General features: G+C 30.6%; 2 protein-coding genes across 2 annotated transcripts in view; one reads left to right on the top strand and one right to left on the bottom strand.

The window, feature by feature from the left end:
• Positions 1-25452, top strand: part of LOC108558482 (pseudouridine-metabolizing bifunctional protein C1861.05-like) — a 106032-nt gene that overhangs the window by 8342 nt on the left and 72238 nt on the right. The window lies entirely within an intron of this gene.
• Positions 1-25452, bottom strand: part of LOC108558485 (CD151 antigen-like) — an 84050-nt gene that overhangs the window by 1594 nt on the left and 57004 nt on the right. Inside the window, exon 2 of the mRNA XM_017915400.1 lies at positions 4156-4716. Within this exon, the coding sequence (XP_017770889.1) occupies positions 4156-4699 (544 nt within the window). The 5' untranslated portion in view covers positions 4700-4716. The remainder of the gene's footprint in view (positions 1-4155; positions 4717-25452) is intronic.

Here is a 25452-nt window from a genome sequence, read left to right as displayed (position 1 = left end):
ATGATTACAAACTCAATCAGTCGTTTTTAGTAACGGGGTGCAGTATGTGATCATCAACGATGAAATGTTCATCTTACTGTTCGCAATGAAGTATCTGTGGTGGCTGTACGACACAGTGTCAACGATGAGCCATTTGTGTCTGCTCTACTTAGTTGGCCATCTCCAGAACATCGGTAAGACTTATATAGAAACTTGATTTGAAGATGTTACCATACAAAATTTAATTGGTCCAAAAATTGTTAACACGTGATTCAGAACAATGCCTTACATATGCTAATAAATTCGTTGACCGAATTATTTCGAAAAAATCAGATTTCGCTTTTCCTCCCAGATTTAACGGCAACCAGCTTAAATAAAATATTTAAATAAAATTACAATTACAAAATTTTTATGTATTTTACATCAGTCAGTCGAATAAGAATATATAAATTTAATTAAGTTACGCAATAATTAATTTAGCAAACTTATTAAAAATTAAAATTGTATTTACAAAATAATTCAAATGTTTGATAAACTAAGCTAATAACTAAAACAATAATTTATTATAAAGATCCACATACGTACAAATCGTTACTGACCATAGTATTTCTGACCTTATAAATATTTATATTATTCTTCAATGAATTATTCTCAATTGTGTTCATAAAATGTTGAATCGAAAGTTGAAATCTTTATACTCTGTTACTCTATTCTAGAATATATCAAATACAACATTTAGTGATAAAATATTTTTTTCCTAAACATAACGAAATGCCGAGTACGCTGCTTGTGGATCTTTTGAAAGTATATGATTAACGAATTTAATAATTTAATTTTTAAATTGTAACATAAATATTTTTTCAATGTTTTTTTTAGAATCATTGCACTTTTGCCCATTTTTTTAAAAAACACTGTCTTAATTATTTTGAAAGCTATTAGTATCGTCATATTAGGTCAGAGGTCAGCAACCAATTAAAATTTTGAAATCGTTTATATAAAAAATAGAATGGTCATCTAGATATAATCCAAGACAAAAAATAATTGCTTGGTAACATTAAAACTTAATTCATTTTATTACATTTAACAAAAATCACTTGACTAATAATAAATAATTCCGTGACTAGCAAAATTACCATATAAAACAGCCCACGCACAAAAGTGTACTATTTAAAAAGATCCCATTCTTGCTTAGTTTATTTTCATACATAGTAAAATGTACACGTTTATTAAATTAATTGATTTATTGTAAACAATATACTATTATAGTGCAGTGCTCCACAACCTTTTTTCACATACGGCACACTAAAGCTTTTTGGAATTCAGCGGCACATCAAAATATATAGATATTAATTTGATACACAAATTTCACAATAAATTTTCATTTTTTATTTGATAAGTATACATACATAAAAACTATAGTATATTTAATAATTATTATAAAATAATGACTGCGCATGTTTTAATGAACACAAAAGTATTATATTTGACTCGATATTTGACAGCGCAACCTCAAGTAAAAATCTTTTTAGCATGACCGCTTATCATTTTTAATTATACAATATATATATATAATTATATAACATATTCATGTGAGCCTTTGTTCGAAAATGGAAGTAGTGTTAGGATGGCTTTGTCGGAAATGCGAGGATATTCTTTCTTAACGGAAATCCAGAAAACATCGAATGGAACTTCAGCGAAGTTTTAACGTCCCGTCATTACTTAATTCTATAAATTCCTCTCGAATTTGAAGAGACAGTGATTCGTAGAATTTATTGCATGGGTTGCAAAATGATTTCGAATCCAATAGTATTGTTCCGTTTTGATAAAACAAAAATAGTGATCAAATTTCTTAAATGTTGTTGGGACAGATCGACAATTAATTGATTGTTTTTGATCCTTTGGTACATTTCTAAACATGTTGTAAACATTTACGATATGTTCAATATAAATATTAAATATTTGATTGTTACTGCTGAAAATACTCTCTATAATTAATTCAAACAAACAAACAAATTATCTGTATGAATCGTTTAAACATTATTTCTAATAATAAACAAAATGTTTATATTTTCCTATATATACTTTTAAGGTATTATATATGATATTATTTTGATATAAATGACCATTTTTAGAGAAAGGTTGAATTAATTATATATGCATGTATTCTATTACAAGAAAACTATTTACAGTTTTTTATGTGTGAGGAATTCAACATCTTAATATACCAGATCTCGTTCGCGGACCAAACTCTTATTCGAGATTATGATGTAGAAAGCGAGGCGCATGGCTTTAAAAACGTTCGTCTCCTCACTGTATTGATTGCTTATAAAATCTCTGCCCAATACTCCTACATAAAGTGAAGTAAGGCAAAGTTGTTTTGATTACTTTGTTCTCCTTATACACACTCTCGAGCACATAACCCATCATGGCTAAAACACTTCAAGTATTATTACTTTAAAAGGCGAAGACCGCTGAACTGAAATTATTCCCGAGGAACATCTTTACGTTTACCACGTGGTAAATTAAAACTTATTCAACTTTATTAAGCTAAAAATTTTTAGATTAACAGAGAATTTAAATATTTAAATGGCTAATATTAAAAACTAATAATCAAAGTTGTCACTGTTTGGTACTCTAAGATAAATATTTTAGCACATTCAAACTCCGCAGTTGTGCTACAGGGGCACCAAAAAAATTGAAAAAAAAAGAAAATTTTCTTAGTTAATTTGGTTAACATCCTTCAATACTTTCGATTCTAATCTACACAAAATAATACAATTATTGTGCAAAGAAAATTTTAGACAAATAGGCTTATAAATCTAACATATTTGGGTAAGTATTTACATAAAATATGAACTTTTGAGAATCATATATACGTATCACACACCACTGTTCATATTTTTTTTTCAGCTAAGTTATAAACACATTCCATAATAACTAAGTTTATTTTTTATTATTCTATCTTATAAACATCATGTATATATTTTATATTTTCTGGCTAACAAGCTCACATATACGCCACCCCTTAACAATTACCATTCTCTATATTGCATATTTACACAAATAAAATCTTTTAAATCGTAAAAATCGAATCATATATTGGATGCCAAATTTTATATTTATTAAATATAATGTACAGAGTGAATTCTGTTTTTGTTTGAGGGCCCCATAATCAGCGGGGCCCCGATTGATGGTCTTTGAAATTCAAAAATTTGGCAAATCTACATTTTTAAAAATTGATTTTAGATTCAAAATTCTATTTTTGTTCAATAAATTCTTGTTGCAAGGAAAAGTCAGCTGTTTCGCTTTCAAATAGTTTTATAATCTTAAATATTTCTTACGAACATTGATATCTTCTTTTAATAGTTGCAAGTGGTCTAAGTAGAGTTGGATGTTTCTGCGTTAATATAATATTTTTTAACAAGAGATAGTTGCATCGAAGATTTCATTGAATCGCTGCAAATAATTGCCTTTCGACAACCTTCCGTGTGTAGAAGAAAATAATAGATTTTATTTTCGCATAATTGCACAAAAATTAATATTATGTTTGTACATACATTAAAATTATTATATTGGTTAGTTAAAATTTAAAATCGAGTTCAATTAGTGACTAGTTTAACACGTGCACTTTGTTATGTTTCCAGTCATTTTTCCAGTAATATCCTTTTTAATCACTTTAATTTGAGCTTGTTATAATGTTAGTTGCACAAGACTTGTGTTTGCCCTTCTTCAATTTTTTTCTTTTTAGTTGGTGGATGATTGGTGGTGATTGAGGCTCTATTTTTATTGATGCGGCCTTGATGGTTTTATTTATTTTAAAAAAGAATTCGGAGGATTCAAATAGACTTCGTGAATGTCTCTTATACATTGTTTGTTTATATATTCTATTCACAATAGACCGACCAACACAATGTCGATTTTTTTTAATGACTATATAAATAAACCAAAACACTAGCACCGGCACAACCATCAAAGAGCACACATGAAATAAAGCTATTATTAATTAATTTAATGAAAAAATAATAATTGAACCGAAATAAACAGTATTTAAAATTTCGTTCCGGTTTCGGTTTTTCAATTGAGCAATTTTTCGTTCCGCTTACAGTTACGGTTCAGTTAAAAATTCCGGTTTTCGGTTCGACTCTCTGGTAAATAATTATCTAATGGTATAAGTACCTGTGGGTCCACAACAGGAGGTTTCTGCTTGCAGTCGGTCCCACAGCGACGTGATTTCTGCGTTGATGCCATAGTCCTGCATCCAGCGGGCTTTTAGCGCTGGCTTCAACTCTTGGCATACTCTCTCAAAGCGGAAGGCCCAAAACGCGCCCAACACAACATCCCCGAAGAGGAGGACGAGCAGGAGCATCCAGTAGGCGTTCAGCAGTCGTTCGGAAAGACGAAGGGCAGCGACACAGCCAAGAAGTTGGAGTGCGCCCCCTTGTGTGGCTAAAGCCAAGTAGGCATATAGGAAGCTTGGTTGATAGAGGGTCAACGAAGGTATGAGGGAGCGGCGATAGTCGAAAAGGAGAGTACGTGCCGCCGCTCCCATGAAAGCTATTGCTCCGGCCAGAAGCGCTGTGTTGCATGTATAAATCCAAAGTCGGTAGTATCGCATGGCGCGTCCACCGAGGGTCGTGGCACTAGCAGCCACCCCACCACCCCCAGCCCGTCTCAGCGGCATCCGTCTGCGGAGCCCCCCCTCACCAGCCCCGCCGCCCATCGCCCCCCATGCAACACCTGAAACACAACACACGATACATATTATTACGTTACACTCCTTCTTTAACATAATCAATATCAAAGCTCTACTGCAATCTACTTGTAAAGTCAAAATATAATTTTCATACTTTTACCGCATCATATGTAACTAAATTAATAATATTTATTAAATGAGTTAAAACATACTTAAAAAAGCTACTTAATGATAAGAAAATAAAAATAAATATTAATTATTAAAAAGGGCTATAGATCTTTCCGCCCTATCTATCTCCTATAATTGTATAACCATATTATTTGCAGTTAATGACAATAAGTAAATTAATGATGTCTCTTGAAGAAATAAAACTAAGAAATATTTTAAATATAATTTCTAATTATGTTATTTTTCATTTCCGCAAATTATTTGCTAAGGTTTAAATTATAATTTGATAACTAATTATCAAACTAGGGGATCATTAATTGAGTGGTTAACGGGTGACTGTCGGTTGTCCTCGACTCAGTTGGGTAGGAAGAGAAGTGTAATCCCTATTTTATGGATGAGCTGATCCATCTGTCACGTGATGTAATATATACATATATATTTGTAATTATGCTTTTCATATAAATACTTATAAACATGCATTATTTATAATCTGTAAATATTATTACTTTCTTATCAAATGGTGCGCGAAAATTTTAGTTTTTTTTTAAGTTTTCATATCTTTAGAAAACAAAATAGTTTTTCCAAATTTTAGATTAACAATTTCTACACTTTAGCAAACATTTAATTACTGACAATCTGATAAAACATTTTTTGTTCACTGCATTTCGCATCCATGTGACTCATAGCAACGAAATATTTCTAAATGATAAAGAATCATATTTGGTTATTAATTTCGACTACAAAAATTCTAAACCAACTAAATTTATCTATGCAAGGAAATCAATACATTTTTTCGAGAAAAAGTCGATTCGAAGAACAAAATCGAATGTTTTTGAAATGTTTCCAAATTATTTAATTCAATGTCATCTCTAAAAATTAATTGAAATTTTGACAAATATTTTCCAAATAATGAACTTGATAGCAGAAAAGTATGGATTCAATATTCTTATAATTGTAGGAATAATACCAATTTATCACCAACCCACGATGACACTCTGCTTTAATTGACAAAGGATTTACGAAAAAATATGCCTTTTGCTTCCACATAACTGTGTAAAAAGGGATTTTCTAGAATGGTCAATATTAAATGAAAACAACTTTAATGCGAATAGCTTTGAGTAACCCAATTGAAGTGCGAATAGACAAAAAGTATTACCGATTTTATTAAATATTATTTAAATTTCGTTTTCGGATTTATGTTTTCATTATTATGCTTAATATAACTACTATAAAATCACTATTTTAAAATAAGTATTACTGACTGATTATGCATATAATAAGTCTTGGTTTTTGATTTATTTATGAATTATTATAGCATTTCACAGTTTTTTGTCACTACAATTTGTTCACCAATTTAAAATAAATATTAATGATTATATTATTTGATGGACTACTAAAATGTTAAGAACCACTGATCTATTGTTTTATTTTATTTGTTAGTTAAACGTGGAATTAACATATTAGGTAGCATGTAACGAGTACCATATTTGTTACCCGACAATACGAAGTATTTGCTGTAAATCGGCTGATGACACTGCAGGGAGCAATCAATTGTGCTATAGAATCGGAATTATTAGTTGCTAAGTGTCGCTCGGGACATTCATCCCGTAAATATTCAAATAATTTTTATTTTCATTTTTGATTTGATCGATCCATTACAATTCCAATGCTTCGACACAAATGTTTCAAAATATATTAACTATTTAATGAGACCATGCGGAAGAGAAATATTTCTTCCACCGTTCTGATATAGATACATATTTCGTATTCAATCTAGATATCAAAAAATTATATTGTTAATTTATAAACTCACAAATTATGAATAATTATTATAATATTGATGATCAATTTATTAATTACTATTCGTTTTTTAGTTAAATTGAATAAACTAAATATATAATACTAGAAACTTGAATTGTAAGTAACTTCATTACGAGTATTTTACAAAACGAGAATTTTTTTTTAAGTTTAACGTTTAGAAATTCTAATGTTTTGTTATATTTTTTAGTAATAGTAATAACCGGTTGCATATAATTATTTTTCATTTAATTGAAAACGTTACCATTCTGATTTCAAGTCACTCCGAGAACAGACATATTTTGTAGAAAATAATATTAAATATGAAGGCATAATAAGCCCTGAAAACGAGAAAACCAAGAGAATCTTCTATTTTAGTTTTTGTTATCTACAATTATTATGATGAAATTGATATTAGAAAAAATATTATAAAATGGTAAATTTTATGTACCGATAATGTAATTTATGATATACATGAAATTCTATTTAGAAAATAATTATATTTATAAAATAGTGCGCAGTTAATAAAAAAGTGGTTTATGGAAAGGGTGTAATGGATAGAAAATGGTTGTTGATAATCCGTACAATTTCCCGTTCTGTAGCGGAAATAACCTCTGGCGTTCCAGTTTGTGTGGCACATTGTAGTAACAAACCCATATACACAGAAGCGCGAGCCGCGAATTAACTTGGTGCCATTTATGTTCATTAATCTTACCACATAATAACCACTACTACATTTATCATTACACAACGATAATATAGCTTTATGCAATCCGAAATATTTTACAGTTGCTGCTGCTGCTCCACATGTATTTCATACATATTATATGGAAGTTTCCCAATTTCCGCTCAGATTCGAGAATGCTCATATTATATATTTTATTGTTGCCGGCGTTTGGCAATTTATTATATTTGCGTTTTATTTGGAGCCGCTGCACAAAAATGGTGCCAACATTGTGAACGAAAGGAAGCGAAGGTACCATGCAACCACCCAACCCCTCACTGCACAATACAAATTGTGCCTCTGCTGTTGACGTACGTTAATTGTAACTCGTCACAACGAGCGAACTAGTCTCGAAAATCTCCGGTTTGTGCAACAACACAACTACACCGGCTTCCAGCGCTCCACTGGATAATTCCTCCACTGTTTTCACCGCCGTAATCCCAATCCCCAATTATTATTAATTACAGAGCGGGCGGATGTCGTGGGGGGCGGACGGGGGTCGCACCATTACGACAAACACAAATCTCTCAACAAGTGCCCCACATATATACACACAGTGTTTGCTGAATACAACCACAACTGAAACAATTAATGTCGCTTACACCACAATTAAACGGACATTTGTCCAACTTTTCAGTGTCCAGTGCGTATAGAGAATCAACGTTCTCTGATTCGAACAACAGGCCGGACATAAAAAGTTTGCTGTTCGTATTTGTTTTCCGATTTGTTATTTACCCTTTTATTGCATGTTTTTTTTCTCTGCCGAGGGATGGGCGGAAGCGGAATCCAATTTTCCTAGGTTGACGTTTATCGAAAGCTGAAAGCGTAGCGGATGCAGAATTGAAACTCTGCGAAACGAAAAAAATGTAGATTCGCAAATTCCCTTCACTTTAGCTTGTAAACTTATCGCCGAATAAGTTATTTCAAAATTCTAAAAGAAACGTTTCTTTCATATTATTATAAGCAATAGTTCGGTAGTCTTCGTCGTCTCTATCGCAAATTATAAAAGTAAATTTGTTACGAATTCCAATCCTACAAATTTTAAAATACATTAATAAGTGAAAACAGAAATCATCCCGTGTTCATGCATCTTATTTTCGAAAAGTGGTAGTATCTGATAAAAAAAAGTATTATTATTAATCAAATAAGATTGAAAAAATGTTCAACAAATCTTTTTTAGAAATCGTTTTTCTATATTCAATTTAAAATTTATAGTCATGTAGTAAATTTTTATGTATTTTATTTATTAAAATAAAATAAATATTATATATAAATAAATAATTTTATGTAGAGCAGAAAAACTATAAAAATATAATTTCATAAATTCTTACAGATTAAAAAAATAACTTTGTACAATATATTACAGAAATTTAAAAAAAAACGCACTTATAAAATATTTCAAAGATACGTCAAAAAGGACCACAAAAACAGGTTCTACTGTATATTGAAATCAGTAAATTAACGCAGAACAAATTTCTGTTTCATCTGATTTTAAAAATATATTATATTACCATGTGTTATTATTTTATTTATATATCATCTAAATAGAACAATATGAATATGAACAATATGCATTATTCATATATGTAGTGGTTATAGCCAGTTGAGACAGTGTTGTACCCAACCATCATTATTATAATTATTATTGTTAATAGAGTGTATAACAAACCATATATAAGAGACATCAACGAAGTCTCTTAGTCGTCACCCCGGTTCGATACACTTTAATATAAACAAAGGGGACCAAGCGTAAACAATCCCATCGATATTCCTATACCTTTTTGAGTACTCCGAATTCAAGTCCTTTTATAAACACATAATAAACTTTACACATAGAATTAATCAATCAATTTTTCATATAATAAAATATAAAGGATTTTCACCCGGGCTCATAATAAACAAAACCACCCAAGCTTAATCATCAATATATACAAAACCAATCTCAACTCACATCCCGTATTAATAGAATTAAATTATATTAAGAAACTACAGTAAGTTCGATATTTCGTGAGAGCACACGAAACAAAAGAAAGCTTATATTAAATAAAAGAAACAATGAGGAAAATAATAAGGCGACATTAATATTTAAAGAATCTTAGGAAGCGCATTTATCAATGTTATTGTACCAGTAAAACCAACCGAACGAACTTTTATGACATTATCGATTTTAGTAAAAAAATATGGATAGAAATATTAGTTTATTTTTATTATTATATAACCGAAAGTTGAAAAATTTGCAGCTTCTCCGAATATAGCCGACGAATTGAATAATAATCATAATGTTTATTGCAGAACAGAACAAAATAAATATATATAATTTCAAAAAAGTCAACTGATATAAAGGGCTATTGACCATAGGTCTTTCTGCCCTCGACGAATTGATTTAATGCGTTTAATGCATTAAACCTTCAAACTCTTGATTAAAAGTTTTTGATTTATTCTTTATTTTACTAGATATTTGTAACTATTTCATAAATAAAATCATCCTCATCAATTAAAATTGTAATTGTGTATATCAGAGTTTCCGCCAAGAAAATAATCGTAATGTATACCATATTTTCGGACGGAGGTAATATCTTTTATAATATTATCTTCATTCCTCATATTTTGTGTAGTTTATTTAGAAATGTTGTCTATGAATAACTATTTGTGAGGGAATTCTAGTAATTTGAATTGTCTAGAAAATTTTAAAGTAAAATGCTTTTCCTTATATTTCTTTTCTTGTACTGTTTCTTTTTATAGTTTGTTCCAATTAAAAACTTCTTTTTACTTCTAATTATAAAAATGCTTCAACTGCGACGACGACTTTCCACTGCAAATTTATATATACATATATAATAGTAAAGTAGATATGTGGGAATCATGTATGAAACTAAATTTAAAATTTAGATTTTCCACTCTTGTTGGCACACCATTTACAAAATTTTTGTTACCATCAATATCTAAAATCATACATATCAATTCTATTATTAAAATAATGATATAACCTAATATCCTGACGTAAACTGCAATCGTTATAATTGAGCTATTAATAAATGAATACGGGTAAGAAAAAGCTTTTAAGTTCTCGAATTTCCTGTACCCTTAATTAGGTACACACGAATGTATTGTAAATTTCCGTCGCCTAGTAGAAGTTCTCCTGTTCGTTCCTTTATAATTTTGTAACCAATTTACTCGAGTTTCTTTGCGAAATTCAAATATCGAAGTGAAGAAATATTCAATGATTTCGTAAATGTTTAATACGATAGTGTTAACCTTCGAACTTTCCGAAAGTCTCCAATTTGACTGCTGGATGTTTTAAATTAAAACTGAGATACAAATTTAAAAAGAATATAATTTTAAACTGCGAAAAAACATTATTGCAATAGACAATTAAACTTATCTAGTTTTTAATCTAGCTTCTATATACATGATCGTTTTTTCGCTTTTTTCAAACAGTACGGGATATTGGCGGAACCAATTAACCGCACTATACGAAGTATTGTTATACATTCTTTCCTTACTGAATTAGATGCGATTTATGTTAGTTTATAAACTATCCAATAACAATTTATATTTTATATAACTTGTGAATCTGACATACTTAATGGCTAGAATTAATTAATAAATTGACTAGCAAACTCAAGAAAATTGTAGTTAATTTGTCGATATATCAATTTTAAAGTTCTGTAATTTATAATATGACAACTGCATTTTTTTAACATTCCCCAGTTTTGAATATATAAATTGTACGACAATTTTCATTTCCTCAATTTGTAAAAAGTGACAGATTAGCAAAAAAAAAGACACGAAAGAAATGTTGGCGGAAATTATTTATTTCAATTATCGGTTTTCAGTCTGTATAATATATTTGAATATGTAAAATAAACAGATCTGCTCTGCTTGAGGTTCATAGCGGAGATGTGCAGGATTAAATGGGCCATTTATCAATTAAAATAGACGGCAAGGAATGGGGGAAAAGCGACCTCGCATTTTTTCATTTCCATGTCATCCGATCTATGGAGCTATGTGAATAGGAACGAGCCTCAACTTTGTCATCATCACCGGTGATGTGCATTGTATTTAGTAATTTACTTTTTTGCATTTTTCTTTGTACGAGAGAACATTTCCAATAGCTGGAATGCGGACAAAATTTCAAAATATTATTTACGCTTTGTTTTAAGCCACGAGAAACTGTATTGGAACTTAATTTTACACAGGAAATATTGATTTCGTTGTTTCCGTTGACAAACCTAAAGGAAATTTCTTAACGATACTCAAATTTGATTAAAGGCAAACTAACGTTATCTTCTAGTTCAATGCGATGCAGATGAGGTTTCATTTATTGACATAGTTATTGATTAATACTTAGGAAAAATATAAAGTAGATCAATATGCTGCAATCATTGCGAATTCCCTCAAATACAATTTTAAAAGGCAATTATTTGCAGCGTTTCATTGGAATCTTTAATTCTTTAAGAAAGTACCTTTTAAAAATTGATAAACCTATTGCAACAATAGGATCAATAAAGCATAGATTTTTTTTAACAAAATTACCAAGAATGTGAATCTTGTTGAAGTTCGATCAGTAGTTATATTTTGATTTTGATAAAAAATAATTCGTCTATAACTGCTTTAAATCAAAATGATTTTCGATATTCTGAAAACTTTGCTTCACGAAGTAATTTCTTGAAATTTTATATTTGTTTATTATATTTTAAACTTTTGAGATACTGTAGAAAACATAAATGTATAAGAAAATAGAGCAGAGCTGTAATAAACTTTATACAATAATAATATATTTGCAAAAACGTTTCTGTGGTATTTTCTTGAAAAATTTGTATTCATTTCTTATTTGTTTACTTTAAGTGAATACAATAAATTCATTTTTAGCAATGCCGGAATTTATTTTCTCGTAGAAAAAACATCAGATGTCGGAATCGGACGTGGAAAGAATAATATGTTGGTTTTACAACTGTTACGTCCATGAAACTTTCCATATGGATTTCAATATTAAAAAGATGCCATTTATTATAACAAACTTGATTCCCAGTTTAACATATCTTTAAAACTTAGTCTTAGAATTTGGAGTGACTTAAGGGCGTTTTGGTGCTAGGCGCGCGAATTTCTGTTTGCGAATCTTCATTTATTCATGCAGCAATTCGGCCCTCTGAATTATACAACACATCTGCAGACGTGTGCCACACATACACATATACACAATCGAATTATTAACTCGGTTCCAGATAACGTTGGACCGCTTACATAACGCAGCCACTCCTGCGATGCATTCAATCCACCCTATCTGTTCCAAGAGAAGAATGCCAAATACTCGCTGTCTCTCTCTCGCTCTTTCTCTCTTTCCTACTAGAAACAGGAACTCGAATATTCTACAACTGCTCGAATCGCATCACGTACTTCGCTTCACAAATACGTATACATACATTGAAATAAATATATATATATTTTTTTTTAGAAAATATTAATATACTTAATTTAAAACGTATATAAAGCGCTTGTGAAAAATCTAACTTTCGCTCTAACCCAAAAAAACTTACCTATTGTAATATATTATAAAATATACTTTTTCCTCTGAAAATACATCTATTTTTTTTGTCATAATTTAGTGTTTTTGCATATTTATTTTGCAACTGGAAACGAGGTTACAATTTTAAAATTTCATTTTCGTAATTATAGTTCGTTTATTTTCCGAAAAGAGTCATATCGCCTAATTTTTTAAAAACTTCAATTTCTATTTGAAAATCTCAATCGTATTTACTTACTATATTCGCTTCATTATCATATATCTTCAATTATTATTAATACGTCTGATATTGAGATTTTTCTATATCAAGCCATAAGAAAAAGAACAACAAGAAAATAACATATTAATTTCAAGGCCAAAATGATCTGAATTAATTCATTCAAGAAATGATCTATCGAGCAACAACAAATAATCAAATAGTATGTATATATACTATATAATGAGTAAATAATTATTCACAAATTGTTATATTGATAAATATGCAGATTCTGTATTTCTTGTCATTGTTAATTTTTATGCCTAAATATTTTAATGACAATTTGAAATATATATACAGATTGTTTCTGAGGATGCAATTATTTTTTATTTGCATTATTGTATAATTGTTGGATTGAAAATTATATTAGTTTGTATTTATATGTTATTATCAGCTTTCCATGACTATCTTCTTTATAAGTGGTAATTCTGTATTATATAAAATTTTCATACATATATGTAATTATTGTATAAATATTGTCGGATTGAAAGACAAACGACAGGGTACGTGATAAATGGGCACCTGCCAATTGGGCGATAGATACTTTAATAAATAATTTTAAGAAACTTTCTTATAATAATATTAATTTATTGTTCATAAAATCAATAAGGAAGGTAGAATTTGGACAAGAGTCAGTGATTATAGAATTGGGACTTGTTTTTTGTCTCTGTTATTATTTTAATATTGTTATTTTTATCAAGCTAATATAGTTCGCTGAACTTATTTCGGTTCGTGTCTGTTTTTTCTTGTCTATATGTGGCAATTCATTATTATTTAAAGTTACTTTGGGACACCTACATAAATGAAATGAATGGATTTGGTTTCGTTCTACATAATTTAAGAGTATTTTTAGATATGTCGAGGCCTGTTCTGGATATAATTAGGCGAAATTAGTATATTTTTAGAACAGATCAAATTTAATTACAAGCATACTTGTTGGGACAATTCCTTAAGTCAAAATATGAAAAATAAATTATGGATGTACCTGCCAAAGTATAATGTGATTGTTATATATATTTTTTTATTCATAAGGTGAATGCACTGAATAAAAACATGCTTGTAAAATGAAGTTATATTAACGAGAAAAAAATGGTGCTCGGTGGTCTATATAACAAAAATCAAATCTATTTATTTCGTTTCGTGGCCAATTCGAGCCCCACTCTCTCTGTGTGTGCGAGTGTGTACGAATTTTGCTTTTATTGTTATTGTTTGAGCTTTAAATACTAGACAACGTATAGCAACAATGCACGATCGCGGCGATAAGCACGCGAACCTCTAATTAAATAAACTATGCTCTGCAATACGGTGTTGAGTGTGCTGAGCTGAATAAAATACGGTGGAACGAAAAGTACGAGCGCAAATTACCAGGCGTTGCGCATTTCCAGAAAATGGATTTCGTGTTGCTCGAGGGAAATTTTGCATCCCATATTTCCACGAACGAATCATCCATTTCAAATGGAATCGCGAGGCCCGATTTACGCAATTTTATTTGATTGCGTGTATGTGAACTTAATGCAATCGCTGACGCGTAAATATACCAATTTCAAGTTGTGCAACGAACAAACGAATCCTAGAATGATGTCATACATATAGACATTCGCGACAATTAATAAATAATCCTATAATTAATTGCCAATTAATATTGTGAACTAATATTATGTAATTTCATATTTATGATTGCGTCAATTAGCGTTAATCGAATCTATTAAAAAAATGAATCTTAATATTTTTTTGGCAGAAACTTATTTAATTTTGTCTTCATTTTTTGTCTTTGTTGCTAACCAGGTTTTGATTTATAAATAATCTGCATTCAATAAATTTCTAACAACCACCATTTCTAATTTCTTGCATGTTATTAACACATCTATATAATAACCAATTACTATTTGGTTCATAATTACGTCGTTTATTTTTTATTATTGTTGATGTTATGAAACATGTCGGAGTTAGTTTTGCATGAGCGAACGAAACTGGTTCAATGTCCAACTAGCTTTTGAGCCAAGCTACTGTGTTCAATGTACAAGATGCGAGTAAATGTATAGAATTTGTTACAACAGCGTAGTGAAATTGCACTTCTAAATACTACATGGGATAATGTCAAAATTTATTAATCTAGATTCATGTTAATTTCTATTTTCTGTAAAAAAATGAGAACAATGTAAATTTGAAGCATTTAATTATAATTATATAAGTTACAATAGCTAATTTTTAGTGTCAGCTGTTATCAATCATCGTGAAGGAAGGACTATTATATGAAATTTGTCTTCTCCCGCATTTCTTCATTATTTCCTGTTTCATCTTTTGTCATGCATTTTTATTAAAACTTTTAATTATCTTTTGTTAAGTACGAAATATATCGTGCGAGGATTTCATTCTCGGAAAAGTTATTTTTTCAACTTTTCGTGGAAGACTTCGTGTGCAGCGGGAATTGCGAGGCAGACGCGAAACGACTTTGATTGGGACGGCGGCTGGGAACACAGTAGTATCACCCTCTGTGACCCCGCTTCCATCCAAGAAGCGGTAAAATGGGAAATGGAAGCATTCGCCGCTTGGCGTAGCGCGCAAATTAAATTTCCCTACGAGTATTTTGGGAGAAAAGTGGAAAGTGCGAGAATACGAGACTGCGAAACGCATTCCACTACATAAAATTTACATTTTTTAATCAACTACCTTCTCAATTTGTTTGTATCTATATTAATTTGATTGAGATGTGCGAAATGCATAAGCTCAGTTTTCATCTTTCTATAGTATTGTTATGCAACTTTTGCAAATATTTAACTAAAACTATGAATACTGTTAGTAACAGCTCAAACAAAAATATTTATTTTTTTTATGTATTTTTATTTACAATATGTTCATCAATGTGAACATTGAGTAAATTTAAGATCGAGGTTGACTTTAGGTAGGTAATCTTTCCCGGTGGATAGTTACCATTATGATGATTTTTAATTTGTAGGTTGGCTGTCGTCTTGTAGGTTAACTTCAGTAGTATATTGATGCTCTGCGATTCTACTATTTCCTTTGACTGTGAATCTGCTGCTGTCCTTAACACTGTCCATCGACTTGACTGAAGGTCCATATGCTGAACCTCAATCATTTCACTATCCATCTGTGATGAACGATGGCCCTATTGCTGCAAGCATCGAGAGGGCTCACAGAAGGCCTTGCTTGACCAGGATTTGAACCTGTTACCACTGGCACGTGGGTAGGGCGACTTAACCATTCGGTTATTAGTCGACCTAACCTTATTTATATGAGGAAATTTATTGGAATTTCTTCCTTCTGTTAACATAATTGATTCCATAAACATACGTTATCAAGATTATTTCTCTGTAATTTATTAAATGCATCTTGAACACATTCAATCAATTCATCAATTGTGTTTGGCTTTATGTTGTAATAATTAAATTGAGTATAAAAAAAAAACAAATCGTCAACGTTTAAATTGGTAGTGGTTGTGACTTAAATTGAATAATCCTCATAATCTTCATACACTGTAATAGCAAGATACCATGACGTTGTTCATTAGTCAATTGCTATTTAATTCACGTTATTTCGGTTAAAATTTTCTATTTTGAAATTATAGCGGTGACTATTATATTTTTCTCAAAAAAAACTAATTTTTGGTCTTCAAACTCAGTAGCAACGACTGTCAAATATGTTATGTTATTTAGTTATCAATGTAAACATACCAATATAATGAATATTGATAGTTGCTTTCGAAACTAGATAATATAAAATTTTGTTTCAAATGTATATCATATTTTCGGATAGAGGGAGTATATTTTTTCATTTAAAATATTTTAAAGTAAATGCAAAAATATAATTGATATTACTTTTTTTTCTATTATTGAACGGCGAATTCGTAAATGTTCTGATTTATTCAGCGGGCGACGAATAGCCAAATGGTTAAATCGCTATACCCACGATTTCGTGGGCGCCGGTTCAAATCCTGGTCAAGCCAGGCCCTTTGTGAGCCCTTTCGGTGTTTGTAGCAATAGGGCCATCGTTCATTACAGATGTACAGTCAGCTTAGTCGATGGACAATATACAATATACTACTGAAGTTAACCTACAAGACGACAACCAACCAACAAATTAAAAAAATCTAAATCATATCCACCGGGAAAGATTATCCATTCAATTACAGATTGTGAATAAAATAATACAACATAAAAAAAATATTCAGCAGCAATTCAATGCTAGATACACTTGTGTCGAACAATTTTGAAAAGTTTGAATACATTGTGAACAAGTGCGAACAAGAGCCCAACTGGCAATAAGTAATTTGTAAAAATGCAACAAAGCAATTAGAATTTTTCATACCCATTTCTAATAAAAAAAAAAATATTTAATATCATTAACAAATATAATAAAACAAACCATTAAGACTAACTGCATACAAAAAGTGGATAAGCATAATATATTACATCACGTAATTTACACAAATAATTTGATCAAAATGTATAAAATTGAGACTTATTTTTAACTTTATTTTTTCCTTTTTGTTTCAATATTAGTTTCAGTTAAGTTTTTTTATAGAAATTTAATATTAATTAGGTTATGCTTATATGAAAACTGAAGATGTTTATGATATCTTTAGTTTTTATAAGCGTAATAGTGATTTAAGTGCGAACTGGTAAGCGAGGAAATGGTAAAAACTTTAGAAATTGGGTCGCAGTATAACTTCAATATGTAGATAGAATACATAAATACAAATGTAAATCGAAGAAAATGTTTATATTTATAAAATGATGTTTCCTCGGATCTGCCATTAATTTACATTTCAATTATATAAATAAATATTATATCCAATAATTGAAGTTGAAAATATATTGAAATAATCAATAAATAATTTTACGTAACGAGAATAATAGTAATTCTATTTAGTGAATATTTTATTATTGTTTACTTTTATGGAATGATATAAATATTGAAGTTTAGGTGTAAATTGATGGTGTATTTTGATTAAATTAATTGTAAATTTTTGTATATAATAAGAACGCCTTATAAGTGGTAACGGTAAATGTTTTCAATTAAATAAAACCGTACGGGTGTAAAAACAAATAAAAATGAATGTTAAAACAGGAAGTGGGGTAATAAATAATAAATGGAAAAAAAGAGAAATAAAATTTACTAACATTTCTTGTCTAGCAGTTAGTTTTATTCATGGCTGCCTAAGTCCTTGGGGCTGAAGAAAAGGGTCATATTTTAATGGCGACGCTGGCGATTTAACAAATGCCGACATTTATTGTTGCCAGGCAGGTCCCCATTTCATGACACCCACCCACCCGACGAAAGTGTCTTGTTCGCCCTTGTAGATTCCGCCGCATGTAATATATGTGCTCACTTAAGAAGTTATGCACTGCTTAATAACTCCTCACATGCAAAATGCGAGAGATATATCTTTTTTCTCAACCTCTCGTTTAATCTTAGTGTCATCCCATTGTCTGGATACTTGTGAACTTTTAGTTCCATGATTAATGGAATTAATATATCATAGGGTGGGTCAGAGGTGAAATCAGGTTAAGCTCAAATAGTATTAACGCATCTCAACTCCAGGGAGAGGATGACCCTTCAATAGCTATTATTAATTATGACCATTCACCACATAATAAACTTAATTTCGATTATGAATCAACTATTGAACATAATGGAATTACAAATATATGTATATTAATATTTCCGATAATTATGGTTTTTCAATTGTAAAAAATATTATTGTAAGCATGCATTAATTAATACACATACCTCATTCTATTATCGAAATTACGTGTGGCAAACATTCACAATAATTAACGTTGCTCTAGATTTGTCCAAATATGAACTATGTCGCATATTGCAGATGCAATTTCAGATTGTATGCAGTTCTGAAATTCCACTCGAAACAGTTCCTTTTCGCATTGTACAATACATTAAACCTCGGAAACTGAAGTATTTGAATATCTTCCAATATGTAACTGTTAGGATCAAAAAGTTAATGTAACAATATCCACGTAGAAATGAAGTTTATCTTTAATACAGTGGAACCTCATTTAACCAGCTCCTCGCATAACGAGAATTTAGCTTAACGAGCAAAATGAATTGTACGAAAAATGACTCGCTTAACGAGCAACGTTTCGCATAACGAGTGACGATGAGAAGAGAAGTCCCGAATTGTGCGCCTGCCACATCATTTTCAAAACTTGTGTACACATATTATGTGTATTTTTGGAAAGGATTAAACTCGTTAAGCGAGGTTCCATTGTATATTGATATAAATTTAATTATTTGTATATACAATGTTTATATTATGAGAATTGAGACCTAAGTGTGCAATGATCAAATAAACAGAAAATTATCAAAAAATATATATTAAATAAGACGAAAATGAAGATTTGGGTCGTAAATTAGATGTGAATGAAATGTATGAAATTCTGTTAAGAATCAAAATATAATTGAAGATTATAATACTAAGTAAACATTTTGTCCCATACATCTTCTTAGGACCAGCCTTATGCAAATGGTTCTAAACAGTTTCTAACTAATCTTCAGTTTCTGGACAATGGAATAAGTGCTCGACGATTTCCATGATTTTATCAACATTTTCGACAATTGGCCTACCAGAGCGTGTCTCATCTTCGACGTCCATACTACCAAAACGGAAGTGTTGGAACCAACGCTTTGTTGTTGCATTCGATACTGCAATCGAATTTTCTCTTTTTTGTTTAACTCCATTTTGGAACGCTCTAATACACAACTGGATTCACTAAACACAAAACATCGTGAGATATGGCTCACTAAAGCCATCTAACGAAAAACGCTCATTTTTTTTTACTTAATTTTCAAATATTCATACATAATGTTCTGGTTGCGTTTTTATAAAGCTGACTTAAAAAAACGGTTTTAGAATTCCAGTATTATCGCAATAAAACATTTATGTTCTATGTATAAATTATATTTGTTTAAAGTTATCTTTCTTAATGGCGGAAAAACCTATGGTAACCCTTTGTAACAGTTGAGTAGTTTGTTATTTTATTATTATATATTTAATATTTTGGAACTAAATTCATGACAATGTAAATAAATATATAAAATTAAAAATATCGATTTATTTAATATTTATGGAACTATAATCTATAACAAAATCAAGAACTTTCCATGTGAAATTAAATAAATAAAACTATAACATTTTTATGATAATATTACAGCCAAACATCTATCGGGAACGTTGTTATTTGTTTTAAAACAATGTATGCAAATTGCTAAAAAAATTCAAGAGAGTAATATTAACTTAATTGGTGCTAATATAATAGTAATTATAATAACTATACACGAAAGAAATATATGAGGATCGAAAGGTAGGATTTTGGAATGTTTAAAGATATAACAACATATAGAATCTAACTCTTGGTCTTCGCCTATAACTCACACTAACAGCCATGATAAGCAACAAATGATGAAATATAAAGCTGTGTCAACATCAACAGGAAGAAAATATAAATTTTAATACCAAGAACTTCAACCGATTATGTGATAACAATCTAAATACATTTTATATTAACAAGATCGGTAAAACTATTATACGGTAGATTACGGTTAAATCTGATTTTATTTTAATTATTATTTACAGCATATATATAAAATTTCCTAGTGCATGGCAAACAAGTCAAGTTCTTTAATATTTAACCCGGCTTGAAGGAATGAGCATTTAAATAGTGCTGTTACTTGAAAATCCTTTGAGATAAGATCTTTTTTTTTGTAAACAAACACTCACCCTCGCTATTTCTAAAGGCAACATACAATCATCATGCAAATCATCCCGTGCTGCTGGAGCCCTCAATGGCATCAGCGACGCTGACGGTTGCGTGAACTTTATCGCGATGTCCTAGTTCTTTTTCTTTTATTCAAGTTATACAAAATCCGGAATGTGTCGGGGGACGAGTGATAAAACAAGGGTGCGGGACTCTCCACCCATAAATCATTCTGATGGAGACTGGGAAGCAAATAGGAGAAAATAAATATATAAAAATCGACAGGCTGCATCCGCCGACGATCCTCCTGCAGCCGCCTCCGACATCTTATATTGTTTTCCCTTTCCGGTTTTGTAGCTGAAATCGATAGTCCTGAGGACAGACGAATAAAGACTGTGTGGTGTTTCCAAACCAGGATTTAGTAGGATTTACCGGGAAAACTAATGGTCAGGCTAGGAACAAAGAACATTTCCACCCGAATGTTATAAAGTATCTGGCGCGCCCGTTAGAGCAGACCGTTATTCTCTGTACATTAAACTGGTGGCTCGGCTTATATTTCCGAACATTTAAATGCTTCATTGCAAAATGTAATAAAAATATGTGTCTACCCTTTTCCGAACTTAACCGTAATTTGCATGTATTTAAATACCACTCGACTGCAATTGTTCTACGTTCGCAATCAGTTTAAAATGTTTCCTGATTAACACCAACCGAGACAAGAATTTGAGGGTCTTTCAGTAATTGATAGACTTGATAGACTCCTCAAAGTTTATTAACTTTCGTTGCAGAAGAATTCCAATAATTTCTATGAAAAATTTAACCGCCTCTCAAATTAATTTGCATACCAAAAATATAAAGGATTGCGAATTGCGGTATTTTCACCGGAAAGAGAAACATTCCGCAGGATGAAGGATGACGAAGCAGACGAACAAACAAAATGAAACAAAAACAAAAATCGAGCACCGCCTGTGTATAATTTTCACTTCATGTCTCATGAATTGATAAAAAATGTACGCAACTAAATATGATTTAGAGTCCGGTGGAAACGTGCGAAATATGCTTTCATATCGTCGCGTAAATATTTCAGCGGAAAATCAATGTCGAAAACTGGAAATTGTTGCTAAGAACCGCAGCAGTAACCGGAGCTGCAAATCAAAATTAGATTTAATACCAGTCAGCCAGCTGCATCCGTTTTGACTCATGGGAACGTTGTATTTGACTTTTACATTTATTAAATTATAATATTACCGCTTACTGCACAAGCATACTACACGGAAATATAATTAAATACTCTGTTATTTGGCAACGAAATAGTAAATGTTAAAATGGAGACTAAAGCTAGTAATGGCGAAATATAATATTGTTTACATTTTATTTTTGTCATATACTCGACAGATGTTTATGTTAAAATGTTTATGTTTAAACTATTTGTTACTTTCATTCAGGTTTTACTTAATTACTTGTATATTAAAGATTAATCTGCAAAGAATGAGTTATCGGTCACTTTTGTAGTATTATCGATTTTCGCACAAAGTTTTAAATTTGAATAAATTAATTGTATACCTCGAAAAGGGTTTTTATGTTTTACTTGATTAATCGAAAACTAATAATTGAAATTGGTTTTCTTGAAATTTTTAATAGATTTATTTATTAGTTTCATTAGATTAATTTACTATAGAGCTGACAATAAAATATTGCGGAACTGTAATACATTACACTACTACTACATAGTAAATAAGTATATATTTCCTACAAATATTTAAATAATGGTTTATAAACTAATTATATATAACTTCAAAAACCAAGAGGGCTTATCAAAACGTGACAGTGACGGATTTCTTCATTAATAGAAACTGCAATTATATATTAATTAGTTATAAGTGTAATATTATAAAGCAGAATTATCTATGATTTGCCGTTTAACCAAGATTTGACCATCCATAGTACTAAATGCATTGGATTATAAAATGCGATAAGTACATTTTTATTAAGTCATAATAACATCATAAATAATAATAACTTTTATTAATTATGAAGCTTGTTCCGATTAAAAACATTGCATAGAATACAAGGAACTGCTTTTAGAAGGGTAGAAACTTTTTAAATTTTTACTGAAATGTTGAATCTTCTAGTTATTTTGATTAAAGGTAGACATGTGGAATCGGATGATATTAAGTTTTATGTCTAAAATTGCCCGACGAAATCGGATATCGAAAATAATATGAATGTGCACCAGATGTACATACAAAAATACGTCAGTCTGTCATTAAAAGTTTACTTTCCAGTTAAAGATCCCAGCTGGTATTCGGGTTTCTATTTGTTATAATATGCAAACGGCGCAAACGGAAATAAATATGTGCATGGGCGGTTCGTCTGCGAGGGAGGCGCTCTCGAGATAGGATCGGACGTGGGGCCCTCTCGGGGTCATGGAAGATATTAATTTCGGCTATAAATCCGGCCTGTCCTCTGTCTTGCGTTGTATATGTATGTCCTGTGCACTCGCCTAATTTGCATATCGATCTGCAAATTAAGCATTTCCAAAAGCGTTCCGTTCCCTTCGCCTTATCGCATGCGAAATGTCTTCACATCGGGGCCTGGATAACACCAACCATTCAACCAACTACCCATACCACAACCGACGTTGCAGCATTGCAGATAAACATTTGTGTGTGTGGTGGCATGGTTTTTTCGGGGTGCCTCCAGACGATGGCACCGTATATGCAAATGGGAGCCGAGCACGCGACCCCATCGAGATTTATATTAACACATCGGCCGCCCAAAGTGCACCCCGTCCGACAAGCACGCGAATTTATAAATAGCCCATTTCGCATAGGTCGTTGCATACAAGTAGTTCATTTACCCCTGGTTTGAGGCCAACAATCACTACGTCGCATCAAATAGCGTGGAAAATCGAAAAAGCTGCTGCTTTTTACTACCGAAGTAAGCTAAAACGTAAAAAGGGAGAAAAGAAAATTAAATTGGTCAGAAATAATATAATAATAAACCGAAATAATTTTTTATTGCAGCTTCGTTCGTGACTTGTCAACAAATTATAAACAATTTCAAATCATTTGACAGTTTCGACATATTATTTGATAAAATTTATAAATTTGTATACTAAAATATATAAATACAAATCATAAAACATTTTGTTTCCTTCGAATTACTAATTTTAAGAAATTGTGGAAACATGTAGTTGTTCAAAATATACATGCCTCTAAAATATACAATAAATTTTACATTACTAAATTTATCAAATTTAAGGAACGAATTGTTACAATGGTCTTATCAGCTAAATCAAATATTCAGTAATTGAAACTGTTTTCTCTTGTTGAGATACGAAAGTAGCACAAATTGTACAGTACTCGTCTGCACAATTCTGTCATCGATTATAGCTTCAGTAGCTTTTTTTCACTAACCTATGAAGAGCTGCACTCAGCAATCTGGCTCTCACGGAAAGAACAGCTCTTTGCACTATAACCATAATCCGCCATTCGAACAATCCATTATACAGTGGTGCAAATGAACTCTTATATAGTAAAACAAACAAACTTGTCAACAAATTTTCCGAAATGGAAACAAATTAGTTTGTTTAAATTGAAATTCATTTATTTCATTTAAAGCCTACATATTTTGCATATAACATACCTTTCGACTGTTTAAACAATATGCATGAAAAATGAACCATCGTTCCAAAAAGTTAAATATATTTCTTTATTATGATTCCAATAGAATATTATCTTGAATATGCATTATTATTGAATTGCGAAGTCAAAGCCAAAAGAGTTTATTAAAATAGGTCCACCAGTATTGATACACGTAGACAATTCACATTGGCACAAGTCAGTAATATGTGTAAATAAATATTAATTGAACATGCGCCAGATTTTGAGCTTTTATTGGTCTTGATTTTTAATGATTTCACTAACATAAGTTTTCCCATTCACACATGTCGAAGTGAGTTTATATTTATTTATATTACTTATATTAATCCGGGGTGGAGGTGTTTTTATACTTTTAATATTCGTTTATATATAAAAGCGTACATAGTTTATATATTATAATAATGGTTGGATACAATACATTTGTGTTTTGCATTTACAGCAACACACAAATTATATTTGCAAAGTATAGTTCGCTATAAACAAAGATGACAAAGAAAAACAAACATGGTTAATATATTAAAAAATGAACATAATATGTGTACACAAGTTTTGAAATGCTCGTTATGAAATGTGCTCGTTATGCGAGGTTTCACTGTATATGCAAAGGTAATAAAATATATTCAAAAATACAATATGTGTACACAAATTATGAAAATGATGTAGCATACGCACAATCCGGGACTTATCTTCTCATCACTCGTTATGCGAACCGCTCATTATATTCATTGATGTTTTTTTCAAATAAGAAGGATGTTTATTTTTTAATTTATAATAAAAAATATTGCAAATAAAAAATTTGTTAGTTATAAAATGAGTTCATATATCATAGTTTTCATTAGAAATGGGGACTGTTTAATCAAAATCCTAAACATGCTACTATGGTGACCTATTTTCTATATATATAGTTTTTAAT

Source organism: Nicrophorus vespilloides, unplaced genomic scaffold (genome assembly GCF_001412225.1).
Source record: "Nicrophorus vespilloides isolate i.1.1-1 unplaced genomic scaffold, Nicve_v1.0, whole genome shotgun sequence".
In the NCBI taxonomy this organism is placed as follows: domain Eukaryota; kingdom Metazoa; phylum Arthropoda; class Insecta; order Coleoptera; family Silphidae; genus Nicrophorus; species Nicrophorus vespilloides.
Note: the sequence above shows the minus strand (reverse complement) of the source record. Positions and strands in the feature narration are given on the sequence as shown.